Source organism: Rattus rattus, chromosome 2 (assembly GCF_011064425.1).
Source record: "Rattus rattus isolate New Zealand chromosome 2, Rrattus_CSIRO_v1, whole genome shotgun sequence".
NCBI lineage: Eukaryota > Metazoa > Chordata > Mammalia > Rodentia > Muridae > Rattus > Rattus rattus.
In genome coordinates, this window is record NC_046155.1 from 129,346,128 (window position 1) to 129,364,888 (window position 18,761).

Sequence of the window (18,761 nt, forward strand, 5' to 3'; positions counted from 1 at the left end):
GCTGGTCCTCATACAGGGTCACCCCATTCACCAGCTTCTTTTGCTTTTCCCCAACTCAACCACAGGGGTCCCTGGCTTCAGTGCATGGTTTGGGTGCTAGTGTCTGCATCTGTCTCTTTCAGCAGCCTGTTGGACCCCCTCAGAGGGCAACCATGCTAGGTAGGCTCCTGTCTGCAAACACACCACAGCATCAGTAATAGTGTCAGGGCCCTGGGCCTTCTTTTGAACTGGATCCCAATTTGAGCCTGTGATTAGACCTCCTTTCTTTCATGTTGTTCTTCTTTTTTGTCCTTGCAATTCCTTCAGACAGGAACAATTCTGGGTCAGAGTTTTTGACTGATGTCAAGTCCCCATCCTCCACTTGTAGAGTCCACCTCCAGTGGAGGGACAAGACATCAAGTTCCCCTCCCCACTGTAGAGCACTTCATCTAAGGTTTTTTCAGTCCTGAGAGTCTCTCATCTCCTAGGTCTCTGGTATATACTACCCCCCCATCAACTCCTACTTCCAGAGATTACCTGTTTCCATTCTTTCTGCTGGCCCTCAGGACTTTAGTCCTTCCCCCCATTACTGACCAATGCCTGATCTCATTTCTCCCTTCCCCTCCCTGTCTCCTCTCCTACCCAGGTCCCTCCTTCCTCCTGTCCCTGGTGACTGCTTTCCTATCACTCCCACGTGGGATTGAGGCATCCTCACTTGGGCCCTTTGATTTGTTAACCTTCTTGAGTCCTGTGGGTTGTGTCCTGGGTATTCTGTACTTTTTTGGCTAATATCCACTTATCAGTGAGTAGATACCATGAATGTCCTTTTGGGTCTGAGTTACCACATTCTAGTTCCATCTATTTGCCTGCAAAACTCATGATGTCCTCATTGTTAATAGTTGACTAGTACTCCATTGTGTAAATGAACCACATTTTCTGTATTCATTTTTCTGTCATGGGGACATCTGGGTTGTTTCCAGCTTCTGACTATCACAAATAAGGCTGCTCTGAATATAGTGGAGCATGTGCCCCTGTGACATGGTGAGGCATCTTTTGGTTATATTCCCAAGAGTGGTATAGCTGGGTCTTTAGGTAGATCTAGTTCCAATTTTCTGAGGAACCTCCAGATTGATTTCCAGAGTGATTGTACCAGTTTGCAATCCCACCAGCCATGAAGGAGTGTTCCTCTTTCTCCACATCCTGGCCAGCATGTGTTGTCACCTGAGTTTTTGATCTTAGCCATTCTGATTGGTTTGAGGTGGAATCTCAGGGTCATTTTAATTTTTATTTCCATGATGACTAAGGACTTTGAACATTTAAATGCTTCTTGCTTCTCAGTCATACAAGATTCCACTGTTGTGAATTCTCTGTTTAGTTCTATATCCCAATATTTGATTGGGTTGTTTGGAATTTTGGTGGTGAGCTTCTTGAGTTCTTCATATATTTTCGACATTAGGTCTCTATTGGATGTGTAGTTAGTGAAGATTTTTTCCAAATCTGTAGATTGCCAGTTTGTCCTATTGACTATGTCCATTGTCTTACAGATGGCTTCCAATTTTATGAGGTCACATTTATCAATTCTTGATCTTAGAGCCTGAGCCATTGGAGTTCTGTTTAGGAAATCTCCCCCTGGGGGAATCACCATCCCTGACTTCAAGCTATACTATAGAGAAATAGTGATAAAAACAGCATAGTGTTGGTACAGAGGCAGACAGGTTGATCAATGGAATAGAAATGAAGACCCAGAAACAATATCACACATTTAATGGACTCTTGATCTTTGACAAAAAGCCAAAAATATACAATGGAAAAAGAGTGTCTTCAATAAATGGTGGTGGTCTAACTGGCAGTCTATATGTAGAAAAATGAAAATAGACCCATATTTGTCACCTTGCTCAAAGTTCAAGTCCAGGGGAATCCAAGACCTCAACATAAAACCAGATACACTGAATCTAATAGAAGAGAAAGTGGGAAAGAGCCTCGAACTCATTGGCACAGGGGAAATTTTCCTAAATAGAACTCTTACAGCCTTTTAAGAAACAAAGTCTTATGAGAGTAAACTTAATCTCCTGACCCTGGTTTGCATTTTTTTCATAGTTTACTCCCACCCCCATTCTGGTACCGAAATGTGCCCAATATCCAAAAACTGCTGAAGAAATAAATTGCCCTCGATTCTGTTCAAACGCAGACCTATCTTACTCTAGCAATGTGCTCCTTGTGGAATACAGACTTTCTGAGGGCAGTCACCAAAAATCCATGAGGTAATCAGAGGGCAATAAAATTCGTGCAGAAGCAGACGGTGCTTGAATGGTGAAACTGCTTTGTGCAGCACGTTCGTCATTGGTAGTCAGAAGAGGTGACCCTCTCGACTGGCAGAGTTCTCACAGAAGGCCTCACGAATAAAGTCAAATGTGAGTGGGAGCTGAAAAGCCAGGAAAGTTTCCCTCACAGAGAGCTGTGAAGAATATCTTTTAAGTGGGGAGTTTAAATCTTAAAAGATCTCAGGGGAGAAAAAAATTCACACGACCAGACATGCGTTGTAATAAAAGTTACAAATATTAGAAAAGCGAGGTTAGGTTCAGGGGGCCAAGAATTGGAGAAGACAAGAAGCCACACCAAAGTGGGTAAGGGACACCCATGGGCCTGCAGCAGGCACACAGCTCTCTGCCCTTCTCATCCGCTCACTTTGAAACAGCTTCTCTCTTGTAATGTATACCAGTCTGTTACTCAGACTCCTTCTAGACATACTTCCAGAAGATTCTGGTTATAACACTCTCTTCTTGGAGAATGGTGTTAATTGACAACGTATACTTACCTTACATTTTTTTCTTTCCATCTTTATTAAATTGGGTATTTCTTATTTACATTTCAAATGTTATTCCCTTTCCCGGTTTCCATGCCAGCATCCCCTTAACCCCTACCTTTCCCACTCTATATGGGTGTTCCCCTCCCAATCCTCCCCCCATTACCGCCCTCCCCACAAGAATCCCATTCACTGGGGGGTCTAGTCTTGGCAGGACCAAGGGCTTCCCCTTCCACTGGTGCTCTTACTAGGCTATTCATTGCTACCTATGCAGTTGGAGCCCAGAGTCAGTCCATGTATAGTCTTTGGCTGGTGGCTTAGGCCCTGGAAGCTCTGGTTGGTTGGTATTGTTGTTCATATGGGGTCTCAAGCCCCTTCAAGCTCTTTCAGTCCTTTCTCTGATCCCTTCAATGGGGGTCCCGTTCTTAGTTCAGTGGTTTGCTGCTGGCATTCGCCTATGCATTTGCTGTATTCTGGCTGTGTCTCTCAGGAGAGATCTACATCCCGTTCCTGTCAGCCTGCACTTCTTTGCTTCATCCATCTTATCTAGTTCAGTGGCTGTATATGTAGGGGCCAAATGTGGGGCAGGCTCTGAATAGGCATTCCTTCTGCCTCTGTTCTAAACTTTGCCTCTCTATACCCTCCCAAAGGGTATTCTTGTTCCCCTTTTAAAGAAGGAGTGAAGCATTCACATTTTGATCATCCGTCTTGAGTTTCATTTGTTCTAGGCATCTAGGGTAATTCAAGCATTTGGGCTAATAGCCACTTATCAATGAGTGCATACCATGTGTGTTTTTCTGTGACTGGGTTACCTCACTCAGGATGATATTTTCCAGTTCCATCCATTTGCCTATAAATGTCATAAAGTCATTGTTTTTGATAGCAGAGTAGTATTCTATTGTGTAGATGTACCCCGTTTTCTGTATCCATTCCTCTGTTGAAGGGCATCTGGGTTCTTTCCAGCTTCTGGCTATTATAAATAAGACTGCTATGAACATGGTGGAGCATGTCTCTATGTTATATGTTGGGGCATCTTTTGGGTATATGCCCAAGAGAGGTATAGCTGGGTCCTCAGGTAATTCAATGTCCAATTTTTTGAGGAACCTGTAGACTGATTTCCAGAATGATTGTACCAGTCTGCAATCCCACCAACAATGGAGGAGTGTTCCTCTTTCTCCACATCCTTGCCAGCATCTGCTGTCACCAGAGTCTTTGATCTTAGCCATTTTCACTGGTGTGAGGTGGAATCTCAGGATTGTTTTGATTTGGATTTCCTTTATGACTAAAGATGTTGAACATTTCTTTAGGTGCTTCTCGGTCATTCGACATTCCTCACTCGTGAATTCTTTGTTTAGCTCTGAACCCCATTTTTAATAGGGTTATTTGTCTCCCTTCAGTCTAACTTCATGAATTCTTTGTGTATTTTGGATATGAGCCCTTTATCAGTTGTAAGATTGGTAAAGATCTTTTCCCAATCTGTTCATTGCCATTTTGTCCTAGCAACAGTGTCCATTGCCTTACAGAAGCTTTGCAGTTTTATGAGATCCCATTTGTCGATTCTTGATCTTAGAGCATAAGCCATTGGTGTTTTGTTCAGGAAATTTTCTCCAGTGCCCATGTGTTCGAGATTCTTCCCCACTTTTTCTTCTACTAGTTTGAGTGTATCTGGTTTGATGTGGAGGTCCTTGATCCACTTGGACTTAAGCTTTGTACAGGCTGATACCACATTCTTAAGTGGCATCTGGAGATTCCCTGTGCATGTAGTCATCTTTGTTTTTCTTAAGTATTTTATATTTATTGTCCCTTCCATTTGAATTTATGCTCACAATTTCCTGCAAAGTCTTGCAAGCAGCTAAGAGTCTACATGTTCAATCTCTCCTGCATGTTATTGGTGAAATTTATATAAAATAGCCAAATTCTAAAACTGGAAGCCACCTCTGGCACCTGTGCCAGTAGTTTTCATGTTGTCTCTCTTGGGACACTTGCTGTTACAAATATTCACAGAAAAATGTCTCCCATAGAGTTTCAGATTGGCTCTACCCTTATGCTCCCCTTTGATCCTCATGCTGCCTGGCATCCTCCAAAAGCCAGCTGAACTCATAAGTCAGGGATCCCCAAGTATCTCTTACCTTCTTCTGAGGAGGATGCTTTGGAAAAGCTGAAATAATCCATTCACCCAAATTTTGTGGACATTTTCAGATGAGATGACCTTGGAGAACTCGACTCTATGCAGACGGAGGAAGGTCAGTCCGTAAAGAGCTTGTCAGACAAGGATGCAGAACTTAGTTCAGATTTCCAGTGCTCATGCAAAGCCAGATGTCATGGTCCATCCCAGCACTGGTACACTTGGGCGGAAAGGGAGACATGAGGATCTCTGGGGCTGGAGGACCAGCTAGGCTGGCATAGACGATGGAAAACAATAAAAAGACCTATCTCAAACAAGGTGGGGGGCAGTGAGGATAGTCACCCAAGTTTATCCTCTGTCTTCCGAGGATGTATGCATCTGGACTCACATACACAAACTTGTATTGGCACACAGAAATGCACATGTACAACAGAATTCTATGTAGCCCTTTCTATTCAGCCCAGGATATGGTTGGATTCTCTTTAGGTTTTCCCATTGCATTTGCTCTTTGGAGAACGCTTTCATTTTAAATTATTTACTCAATAAGTTAGAATGATTTGTTTCATAATTACTTCCCTTCTCTAGTGGTCTCTAATTTCCTGTGAGGGCAGAGGCCTGGCCCCTCTTGTATATTGTTCTCAGTAGTGCTCAGTCCACATCCGGTACATAGAGGGCACTCTATAATGTTGAGTAACCAGCTAACTGATACTATCACAGCAATGGTTTGTGGACATGGTCTGTATTATAGTCAGTTGCCCCTTCGATTTTACCCAGATACATTCAATTTAGATTGCATCATTTTAGAACAATGTGATGTGAGTGCCACACAGTCAAACAGTTCTCAGTTTTGAGAACTTGCTAAAGATGTTGTGTCAGCTACAGGCAGATGTAGCTGGTGCGTGTGCAGGGGGCCAACTACAATATATTTTTATATGCTCATGATTATTAAATTATTAAAAGAATGAACAGTAAATTCCTAAGATCTCTTGGGCTGCCAGCTCCACCTCCCTTGTTAGAGAGTCCTAGAATGTTGAAAAGGATAAATTGTATAACATTACCCATGAGGCATCAGCAGTCCATTTACAGTCCCGGGACAACCTGGTTACGTACAATTTTGCATATGCATATTACTCCTCTCATTCTTTTGTTCTCCACGTCCTCAGAACCACTACCCTGAGTCCTGCTCTCCTACTGCTGCTCAGGTAGCTTATGGTCCATTTTCCTTTAGCTGTGGCCATGATGGTACTTGAGTATTTCAGGAGGAAATACTCCTGGTCTTGTGGGAATGTACATCCCAGATCTTCACTGTAAGAACACTGAGGGAGGAAGCATGGGAGTCTGACTTCTGCAGGTTTTTTGCTTATTTCCATTAGATCACCCATGGTGATATCTGCTTTCGGCAAGCATGAACTCTAGAGAGGACCACATGGAGCAGTGCCGATGAAAGCAGCATGCTAATGAAGAAGACTTCCACTTAGCACTTTTTCTGAAGATTCTAATCATGGGAGCAACTCCAGAAATGTTTCTCTGAACCACCCTGATTGAGAACAAAACAAAGCAAAACAAAAACAAAAACCCAATACATACCTTTCTCCCTCTTTTCAGATTCCCACAATGCAAGGTAGGAGTTAAAGATTTCAAAGTTTTGCAACAGCTAAATAGGCAGAAACTAAACCATCTGTTTTTGATTCAGAGATTCCCACAAATAATTTCATGGACAAATCCTTTCTTTGTATGTTTGCTTAATGTAGTGAATATTATCATCTGACAGACACTAGCATCCTGCAGAAAATGCTTCGGCAAATTCTCCAATAGCTGGAGTGAGATGTCACGGGTGCAATGCCTTTTCCCCAGAAAGCTGAGCCAGTTAGGCTATGTCTTAAGCAGCCTTTGTCTCTTGAACCAATCATAATGAGATACAGTAGGTCACTGGGTATATGAGAGGAGATGTTTGGGAACAGAGAACCTCCTAGGTAAGGATAGAAGGTAGGCAGGCCATGCCTTGACTTGCCGGAAAGGAATTCCTGGAGTTCCCAACCCCAGTCCTGAAAACTCTTTCCAGGAGAGCACTACAGCCTCACACACTCTCCCACATGCTAGGTGAGAGCCCCCCCTTTAGTTCTTTGTCATTTGTGACATCCTTTATTGTTATACCCTGTCCTGTGACATGTCACTCACATACCAAAGTTTTGACTATGTTGTATCTTCTGAGTAGAATGTCGTCAATCTAATTGCTCTTGATAGTCCCACGTCAAACATTACTAGAGTCATCAGCTCTGCTTCAGTGACTTGGTCTCTCCCTGTTCTTGGGTTACCATTCTTCCTACAGCAAATATGGCTGGGGTTGTGAGACTGGCACTGAAAGAGCCAGTGCAGTTTACTGTGTTCTCCTCATGCTTCGTAGCAACAGCAATACAGTTTCTCTGGAGTCATTAAACATCAACCTAGACCCCCTCTTCATGACGCACAGTTGTCTTTGCTCTGTGCCACCACACACACCACCCTCAGCCTGACGACTTCATCTAACACCAATTTACTCCTGCTAGGGTAAAAATGTCCCATCCAAACGTGTACCCCCTCGACCTGCCATCTTAATAGTATTATAAGGCGGGTCATTAAGAGGTCACTGGTCATGAATGTACCAACTTCAGGATCTGACTAAGGCTATGGTCAAAGCAGTGTGCTGGTTGTCATGGGAGTGAGCTCTCCGGGGAGTGCCATCACATCAGAAGATGCAGCTTTGGAACGAGAAATGGGAGATGACAGTGTTTGCCATTCAGTCTATTACAGACTTATTTAAATACGTATCACAAGCACGGCAGCAGAGAGCATGCTAGTTGACACACATAATCCAGGTATAAGCATGCAATAAGTTTTATGGACAAATACATTGACAAACAAACAAACTGATTGCCTATAATTAAGTTCCAGAATCATAGATAGGAGACAAGGATGTCTCTATATGTCACGGCAGGCAGCAACAAAATTAATCCAGTTGGTACTGAGTCATTGAAGAGGCCTGGAGGAGGTGGAGAGGAGCAGAGATTTGTGTCCCCTGACCCATGCCAAAAGGATGCCATACAAAATGGCTTCACTGGACATCAGAGAGCCTTAAGCTTAAATATCACATATATCATATCGTCCCACATACATATAAGAACAGCTGTAAAATAGTTTTGTCCTCTGTTTTGAGAGATCGAAAGAACCATAAGAAATAACAAATGAAAGATAATAGTGTTATAAAAATAAAATTGTTTTTCCTTTTTCTTTTTTTCCGAAAAGGAATATGCATCTGCTATGTTTGTGTATATACATGGTTTCATGTGTGGTGGATGTACAAATGTGTTCAGATGTGAGTGTGTGAGTATGTGCATGGGTGTGTGTGCGCGTGTCTGTGTGTGTGTGTGTGTGTGCATACTATGTGTGCCCAGAGTTGGCATCGGAAGGTCACTCACTCTACTTTATATAAGGATGGTCTCTTCCTAAAACGAGCTCACCAATTCTGTCCAGTTGAGCCAGCCAGCTTACCCCAGGGAGTCCCTCTGTCTTGATCCCAGGTGCTGGTATTAGCTGTGGGCTGTTATGCCTGCTCTGCTTTGACATGGGTTCAAGATACCCCCTACTGTGGCCCTCACTTTGAGCAGCAAGTGTTTAATCCTCCTCTCCATCTCCCCAAAACAGAAAATAGAGATTCTCTGACATTGCAAACACAGGTCTAAAGAATGCCAAATTACAGACTATATTAATCCTATTTAAATGAGCTTATTGAACTCATTGAACTTATTTGAACGTTTCAAAGTACAAAGAAGAGAATTTCTTAAAAATCCCAGGGGTGGGGGAATTTCTCCACAGGACTGGGTAGGGTGTAACAGTGGTAATACGTAAACACACACACACACACACACACACACACACATATGTGTAAGTGTATGTGTATATGTATACATGTATGTATGTATGCATGTGTGTATGTGCGTATGTATGTATGTATGTATGTATGTATGTATGTATGTATGTATGTATGTAAGTTGAATGCCTACAGAGCCACACTATCAAGGCGAGTGGGCAGCGTGCAGAGAACACTGCCCAAAGGCTGTGCTGTAAAGGAGTTGCTCATCTCTCAGAAATTACGAGGGTGGTCTGTAGCAATTAAAGAGGCTGGCGTCCATTCGTTATCTCCCTAAATGGCTGAAGGAGCTGCTGGCTGCTGGCTGCTTTCCTCAGGAAGCCGCCAGCCATATTTGCAAACACAAATGCATATTTACTCTCTGATGAATAATGAAGGTTATTTATTGCATGTGCTTGAAATAATGGTTGATTCTGGAGTGCCGTTCATAAAACCTGCATCAAAAAGTGTGTTATGGCCTGACGTTTTCATTGCAGTTCAAGTAAAATAGTCCTTGGAAATTGTCTTGCTTACCAAATTGCAATCATAAAGGCAGGGGTTCAGGCTGGAGGATCACTTTATATTGTGAACTTCTGGATAATATATAACATAACGAGTTTAATTGAATCATTCAGTTGGGTTTTTGCCCAGAAAAGTGGGAATTTAAATGCTGATACAGCTTTAGCTTCCAACAACACCAGTCAGCACTCCTTAGATTGGATGTAAATAATCCTATTTGCAGATCTGCAATATGATAGGAGGACGCTTGTCCGTCAACTTGCGAGCAGAGGTAATTAAATAATTCCATCATGTCTTAATAGATATGAAAAAATCACAGGCTCCAACATAATTTTTGGTGTGCATTTTCCTTCGACCTCCTAGAAGAAAGAACACTGAATATTTTTAGCGGCCTTTATCTGACTTAGGAACTGAAGAAATGAGATAGAATAAACAGAAAGAAGTAGGGGAGAAAAAAGAGGAGGGAGGGGGGAGAAAGGGGGAGGGGGGGGAGTGGGAGGAGGGGGAGGGAAGGTAAGAGGAGAATGAAGAAGGAGGAGAAGGAGGAGAAAGGGGAGAGGGAGAGAGGAGAGGGAGAGGAGGAGGGAGAGGGAGGGGGAGGGGAGGGAGGGAGGAGAGAGAGGAGAGAGAGAGAGAGAGAGAGAGAAGAACAAGCAAGCACACACCAGCTCAGAAGTTGCCATAGCAACAGGAGCATCTGCTTCTGACCTGTGTTTGGAGAAGTTTGCCCCAAACACAATCTGACCTGCTTGGGTTGTATGATTCTCCTTTCCTTAGGATTAGAGATCCAAATTTAGTTCAGATTCTACATTTTAAAGTTCATCTTGATTTAAATGCTGAACTTCTCAAGTCTTATTTCCTGAGCTCCAGGGCTTATCATAGCATTCCCAGAAAAATAAATCAGCCTCGAGGTCACTTAGAACATTATCATCAAGTCGACACACAACAGGAATGAAATGCAACTCAAAACAAAAGGACTGCGTGCTCAGAAGAGAACAGCACTGGCAGTCGCCTCAGCAGGGGCTCGGTTCGCAGATGAGGAACAGGAAAGAAGACCCCTGTGAAAAGACAGGAAGGTGCAGTTGGCCAAGGTCCCTTCTTCCAGAAACCCTGCTGCCTAGCAGGATGAAGCTGTACTGGGGGCTCTCACTCCTGATTTTACACCACATCAGGAACATTTCCTAATTAGCCTCAGGTTTGTTTATACTCCTGAACTCAATGTTGGTGGCCCAGAGAAACAAGGACCACCATCTTGGCCCTTTCTTCCTTGTATGGAACTTTTATTTTCCCAAGAGAGCCACTGTATGACCTTTAGTTTTCTACCATCCAAGTCCCCTTCTCTACTTCAAATCACCTCCAGAATGCTGCACCATGCCTGAACCTTCCCCTACAGTAGCATAAAACTCATCATCGTCCTTCGCCTCAAACCAGTTTCTCCATCTGTTATCTGTTCCTCTTGGTTTCATGCTTAAAGTCCTGTTCAGATTTCAGATTTACATTTAATTTTCTATTATCCTTCTGGTTTTTCCTCCAGTGCAGTGACATGGGTTCATAGGATTTACTTCACTAACACGTCCAGAAATCTGACCTTTATGTCATCTGATGTTGCCTTTAGTTACCAAACCCCATCTCAGAGTTTATATCAAAAGATTCCCGAGCTGACTTTCTCTCCTTCCTTGCATATTTTCTTCATTGCCCCAGGGACATTGTTCTTTAAACCTGCCCATGATCTCCCTGCAGCAACAGTGTCTGTTGCCTTGGTCTGACTAACAACTTCCCTTTATACCCACAGAAGCTCCTCCATGTCCTCTCCATGTCTTCTGCTAGGGGTCATGGTCTACTCTGACTTTGGTGTACTTAGGCAGGTAAAAGACTATGAAAAATCTCAGAGACCATGAGATACAAGAGGCACATGTGATATAGTGCCATCTTCATTATACCAGCCTAGATGATCAGAACTCCACTAGAGGCTGGATGTGGCCTTTGGGAGAGCTCTGTAACCTTACTCATAGACTTCCATCTGGCATAGAAGAGGCTTTCAAACGATGTCAGTCTTTTCAGCTGGGCCTCTAGGTTGGTTGTTGGATCTCTGTAAACGTGCAAACTTCCTTCTCAAAAAGACTCTCTCTCTCTCTAGATATAGGTATAGAGACAGACAGACAGACAGACAGACAGACAGATAGATAGATAGATAGATAGATAGATAGATAGATAGATAGACAGACAGACAGACAGATAGTGATGATATATAGAGACATAATAGGGATAGAGATAGACAGAAGACAGACACAGATAGAGAGACAGAGTGATAGCGAGATAGAGAGACAGACAGATGGATGGAAGGAGAGATGGACAGATGGACAGACCGATGGATGGATGGATGGATGGATGGATGAATGGATATCTCCTAAAGCAACTTGTTAATAAAAATGACCACTTGTGTTAGTCAGCTTTCCACTACAGCAACAAAACATCTGAGGCAAATCAAGTTAGAAAGACAAAAGATTTATTCTTTCTCATGGTTTTGGAGTTCTCAGTCCATGGTCAGCACCCTTTCCATTTTGTATCTATAGAAAAGCAGGAAGCACCTCAGGGCAAAAGCATGTGGCCAAGAAATGCTAGGCACCATACGTCCAGTAAGTAAAGAGGGAAGGAGGAAGCTGAGGTGCAACCTCATTTCAAAGTTTTGCTTCCGGTGACCTTACTTCCCCCACTAGGGCCCTCCCTCCTAGTCCATCACCTCCCAATAGCACCCCAATGCTGGTGACAAGGTCTCTGTGGGATAATGAAACAAACCCAAGTACTATCTCCAAGTCTAGGATTTCCTACTTAAGTTTCTGCTTGCTTTGGTCATGGCTATGCTAGAGCAGGGACTGCACTAAGGCTTTCAAGCAGGCATTACCTGCCTTTAAACTTGCAAACAAGAGTGGTGTAATCTAAGGGCCCTAGAGCATCTGGTAACTTTGCCAGCTCTTTGGACACTTGATGGGATTGGGAAAGAACCTTTTAGAAGCATAGAGAAAGCATGATGGGAGAAGGGGGGACTTATTCTCAGCCTCTGAGAAGATCAGATTGAAATGGTATAACTTCAAAAGACACAAAAATTGAACCACCAGTCTCTGTCACAGAAGCCTCTAGAATCACTTCTAACTTTCAAACATGAGAACAATTGCCCCAAATCTCCTTTATAAGATCACTACAAATGCAGCAGGCCCCACATTTGGTTTTCCTAAGGTGCATACCAAGTTTTCTTTAATTATAGCCGCATTGTGCTTCTATGAAAGTTTCATATTTGAATTTATGGAACTGTTATATTGAAATGGAATTGTGTTACACCTTTAAACCTCAAGTGGATACTAATATTTTATTAAATACAGCTGCCACCAGGCAATAAAATCTCCAAGGGGCCCAAGCAAAGAACGTGGTGCTTTTATATCTGTTTCTTCTCCTAGGGGCCATATGCTAGCAATCCTTACGTGCTGACTGCTCTTCGATGTGTTCTCCAGCATAGGCTAGAGTTAGCCTAGAGCACTGGACAGCACCTGCAGAATTTCAAAACACTTCACACTGGATGTCACAAAGCAAAAACCCCAAGCTCTTCTTTCAAGCACAAATGCACTTACGGCTGGTTAATGGGATAGACAGAAAGCTGCTGCCGAAGCCAACGGAGTTCATTTCACCATACAAGTTTAGGAAATAACAACAGACTTACTTTTGGGGACAGACACTCTGCAAGCCATAATTAGCTTTAAGATAAATCCTTTTGGTATGCACGCAGCTTTTCACTAGGGCCACGCATCTTCTCTCCCATGTGCAATGTTTGAAAGGTTTACATTACATAAAATTAAGGCTGTATAAACCGTGTGCTTCATCTCCTTCTCCAATGTGATTGTGCCTTCCCTCGAACACAGTAGCCTAAATGATAGCCCCCATTGTATGCCACGCACGTCAATAAATACCGAACATGAATGTGAATCGATATTGTGTTAGTATTGGGATTAAGCAAGCTATTTTCTCCTCCTTTTTTTTCCCCCTTCCAGGGAGATGAATATGAGTAAATAAAATGAGTGTTTGTCTGAAACTGCGTTGGGAGATTAGGCTTTGTGTTTTCCTTTTGAGGAACAGCATGCCAACTGGCAGGCCTTGGCTGGCTACCTGGGCCGCACGCACAGAGAAAGAGCTGCTCATCCTTGTATCCTCTGAGGCCTGCTGCTTTGAAGGACGCAGGGAGGCGGGCCTCCTCTCGCCCGGAAATACCAGGTGCACTTTCTGCAGCGAGGAAAGGTTATGCTTCATATGACTTCGCTTTCTCTCTGCAAATTAAGGGACAATTTATGAGTGTCTAGACAGGAATTAATCGGAATAATATTGGCTGCTTTTGACCCGAGAGTGCTATTACAATAAAGTACATACAACACAAATATAGGACAAAAATCATTTATATAGCCTATTATCATGCCAGCAAGCCGGAGAAAGCTTACAATAATAAAATGATTTACAAAAGAAAACACTAACAAAAACATATCTCGGATGATGGATGGCTTTGAGAAGCAAACTTAATCTGGTCCTGAAGTTAGAGTTAGAGAGTCTGGGTAAATGCTTGCAAGATAAGGCCATTCTAAATGATGGGGGAACCATAAAGTAGATTGGTGGCAAAGGACCCTCAGAGCCAGGACAAAAAGAGTTTCTGCAATTTATACGAAGTCGGAATGCAAAAAAAATCTCCTGAAATGCCAGCAAAGACGAAACCTAGAGAATATATTTCACGATCCAAATGTGCTAAATGCTTGTCCAGTGGAAACAGAAACTAGGTCTGCTAGGCAAGGCGAGCGAATGGTTATCATTTCCGATGAAAAATATAAAGGAAAGGATTTTCCAAATGGATTTTTTTGTTTGTTTGTTTGTTTCTACAAATATCTCCCTAGAATTATTTACAGAGATGTCTTCTTGGATTCACTGGGTGAACGGATAAAGCATTTAAAGGATTAAATAATTGCTAAAAGTAATTGTTAAATCATTTTAGTTCTGGTATATCATTTAATATTGTGGATTGTGTGTTTTCTGTATTTGAGATGCTTTTTTGGTAATTACAAACATTGTTGGTTGAAGATTTATTTGGTTACATTCAAGTGTTTTCTGTAGAAAGAATCCGAGATGACATGTATTTTATGGTGTTAAATTGCATTTCCTATTCATTGAGTAACTAAGGAACACAATGTAGAAAATACACACGAGAATTAACACGTTGACAAGACTTACCCATTGTCTCCAAGTCCGGAAATAATCAGTTAATATCCTGATATATTATTTTTCCATAATGGTAATTTTTTCCAAGTTAACTCTAAACAAATTTTGAAGGGAAAAAAAGCAAAACAAATGAAAAACAAAAACAAACAAACAAAAAGGGACACTATTGATTCCTGTTTAAAACTCAAATTGAAGCCCATGCCAGTTAAAGTACAGGTAGGAATTATAGCTACTATAGAGTAATTTAGTTTTTCCCAATAATATTACCAATCATGATGATGATTATCAAACAATTTTCATTGGACTGTCTTAGTTCCAGTTTAGGAAAGAAAATAAATCTATATTTAAAAATACCTAACATTGATATAAGTATATGTGTATGTATATGTGTGTACATATGTATATGTATGTATGGGTGTGTTTATGCAAAATTAGCAACCAGAATATTTATCTATTTTTCACACACCACTCATTCATAAGGATATAAAGGTATGAATTACATATATGCATACATTCTATATTCTTCCTGACTTTTTTGGTAAAACTATGTGTGTTTCTACTTTTCTACATATATCTGCCTTGCCAGGAACACCAAAGCAGGTCACAGCCAGGAGATTACACTTCTGATTTTGCTCCAGGAGCCTGGACCTTAGTGAGTTTAATCAGCTGAGCCCATGGTTGCAGAGCTGGCTGGCCTCCTTAGCTCACAGCACGGAGCCCGTTCTCTGAGCCCGGGTAGTGATATTCTGTGCTTTACTCTGTTGTGGATGGTTTCAAATGATTCAGTTGTGAACTGCTGATCCTGAAGGTGAAGGAGCAAGGCCAAAATCTTCAGGAAGAAGAAAATACAGAGCAAATAGAACATGAACACTGTTAGACTGAAAGCTTTAATTCGGATGTCTATCAATACTTTGCAGTTATTTGGCCTTTAAGCTCATGAATTCATATTTGAGAATAGGTTTGACTCTACATGCCATAACCTGCAACAGTGATTTGCTATCCCATGGCATTCACTACATGCCTAGGACAGCCTATTGCCTATTCTGCATCTCACAGCATTCCAAAGGCAGCTTTCTTTTGTTACTTACTTGCTTGCTTATTTGTTTACATATTTTGCTATTTCTTTCCTTTAATGTTTGGGTTAAAACCTGATCCATTTTTCCACTAGTGCAAAACCGAACTTTGCTTCCATGCATGCTTCATTCAAGGCTGGCTCTTATACTGCCCTAGGAAATCAGCCAGATATTGTCTCCTTAAATTATATCCAAGCCACCATGATGAGCAGTCCCAGGTACACACCCAACAGCCAATATGAACTTCCTTTCTTCCTTCCTTTCTTCCTAATGCAGTAACATGATCAACCACAAGCCCTCAGTAACAGTCCAGCTCCCTCACAGTTGTCTTGATGAATTCCCCAATGTTGCTCACAGCCAGAGGTGGAAAACAACCCGAGGGGGAAAGCTGTTAAGTTACTTCTTGAAAATGTTTTGCCTATCAGTAAAAGAACAGATTCCTTAGTATTTGCCCTTCACGTTCTGCCATGAATGAACTTAGGTTTGTCTGAGGTGGCTGGATCTCTAGCAGCTATGTTACAATAAGAGATAAGACTAGGTCCTTCTTTCCTTTCTGCTGCTTGCTGTTAAAATGGGCAAGTTCTTGAAACCTGAGAAGGTGGGGCTGGTCCTGGCTGGAGGCTACTCTGAACTCAAAGCCGTCATTGTGAAGAATATTGATAATGATGGTACCTCAGACCACCCTTATAGCCACGCCCTGGTGACTGGAATTGACTGCTATCCTCAAAAAGTGACAGCTTCCGTGGGCAAGAAGAAAATCACCAAGCGATCCAAGATCAAGTCCTTTATGAAAGTTTATGACTACAACCACCTCATGCCCACAAGGTACTCTGTGGACATCCCCTTGGACAAAACTGTTGTCAATGAGGATGTGTTCAGAGATGCAACATTGAAACACAAGGCCAGGCGGGAGGCCAAGGTCAAGTTGGAGGAGTAATACAAGACAGGGAAGAACAAATGGTCTTTCCAGAAGCTTCACTGTTAGATATATTTTTGTTTTCATTATTAAAAATTAAAAAAAAATAAAAAGAGAGACACTACTAAAGGAGGTTGACTAGAATGCTGTATCTCAGTGACATGGTAGAGATACTTGCCTAACCAAAGCATCATCTACCTCTGGGGTTTCTGAGTGGAGAGATGACGAAATCTCTGCTACTTTAGCTCCTGTTTTCCTGACGTCTATTACTTGCAGCTGCTCCAAACTGTACATGTATGAAGCTCCTGTTTATATTCTCTCACTTATTGTTGCTGCTGGGTAGAAACTCCATCCCAGGTACACCTAGACACTGTGGATGGGGATAGAATGTAGTCTCTTTTGCACATATTCACGCAGGGTATCTAAATGCCCAGCAAAAAGAAATAAGAGGAATTAAAATATGCCTAGATGTTTCTTCGGCCATCTGAGAGGCTATATTTATGTGACTATACCTTAGCTTCCAATATATTTAGAAATAATACTAATTATAATAGCAATAAATGCTACCAGTTATTGCACTTTCGCTCTCAGAAGGCTCATTACTGTGTCCTGACCTTGAATTACTTGATGTGGTTGTTACCATAGCCTTTAGAAGGAGAGATGCTTATCTCTAACAGAGTAAGTGTGCGCTTTGCAAGACCAGGGAGGCCCAGTTCACCTGGATACCCTCACGCATGCCCACTGCACTGTCACTATAACAAAATCCCCAAAGATGGGGTTTAGGAGGGGAAAAAAAAAGAATTCTCTTAGCTCACAATTACAGATGTGGAAGGACTTGTTCTGGTATCAGTTTCTTTCCTATTTAAGGGGATCGTACTGGCATGTGTGGGAGGAAGGGGGATTAGGTGCTGGGGTGGGAGTCTAAGATGTTCTGTATGTCACATTCTTTAATTACCACATGCTGGTGAGAAGTCATCAAGTGCTACATTAGTTCCTTTCCAGGGAAGCACTTTCATGACCATCACCACCCTCTCTTCGATGTCTACTTCCTCACTGAAGACCGAGCTTTCAACACCTGAACCTTTGGGGCACATTCTTGAATCATAACTACTTCCTACAGTTCCTAGCTTTTTCTTTTTCTTTTCTTTTTTGCCACGCCCCTTGTCAGCCTCAATAATCCTTATGTCCCACAAGTCTGAACCACACCATCAGTTCCCTGGAAGAGCCGTTAGCTTTTCATGACACCAGCCTACGTGAGTTGATCCATGGCACAGCCTGTATATTTCCCTTTGCCGTTCTTTCACATGATCACGTCATGTAATTATCCCCATCTTCCTCTTGTGTGTGTGTGTGTGTGTGTGTGTGTGTGTGTGTGTGTGTGTGTGTGATGACTGTGATGTGACTGTGACTGTGGCTGTGACTGTGACTGTGACTGTGGCTGTGAAGCACCCACTGCAGTGTCACTCCGGTTACCTGTGTATCCTTCCATAATCCATCAAGGCTGTGATTATGGACAACAGAATTCAAGTGTCATTCTGATGCCATGCTTATAACCTGGAGCCTGTGATTAGCCTAACTTGATTCTTGTGACTTGTACAACTTCACTGCCCATTTCTACCTGCCTTACCATAATAATATTTCAAGGCCACTAATATAGTAAGGTTTCTAATCTGTCGCTCTTCTGGCTTTCTTTATATTAGCCATAGGCTTGCTCCCTCATGAACTACAGCTAGCAAAGGGCAACTTGACTGAGAGCCCTCCTCTCCATGTTTCCTTCCTTGCACCAGTGATCTTGTGGATGTTTTCACCACTTGTGTGTAAACCACGTCTTCTATGTACAGTTCCATGCTTTCCCCCTTGTCCTCTCTGACCCCTCTTTTCTCATTCCTGTGGGCTGCTCTAACACAGACTCAGAACTGGTTGGCCAGGTTTGACAGCATACTCTAGAGTTTTGCTGTAGAGAATTGCTCTGAAGAATGACTTGCTGAGCAGCAAGCCAGCACAGAACAACAGAAGACGCATCGAACTGCTGAGGCAGAACTACCCGCCTCCCTAGATTTTCGTCTCTCTCTGAAGTATCCCATGAGAGATGTGAATGTTCATTTTATCTGAGCCATGGCATTTGTTTTTCCATGCCTATCCACATATTAATAAGTGTAGGTAAGTCTTTTAATTATAGTAAGGAGAAACCACTTAGAAACAACAACAAAACT

General features: G+C 42.3%; 1 protein-coding gene across 1 annotated transcript; it reads left to right on the forward strand.

Annotated features, from left to right (window-relative positions):
• Nucleotides 1–16,203: 16,203 nt before the first annotated feature.
• Nucleotides 16,204–16,569, forward strand: LOC116894286 (60S ribosomal protein L27-like). The gene has a single exon (XM_032895993.1). The coding sequence runs from the start codon at nucleotides 16,204–16,206 to the stop codon at nucleotides 16,567–16,569; it is 366 nt and encodes a 121-aa protein (XP_032751884.1).
• Nucleotides 16,570–18,761: the final 2,192 nt, after the last annotated feature.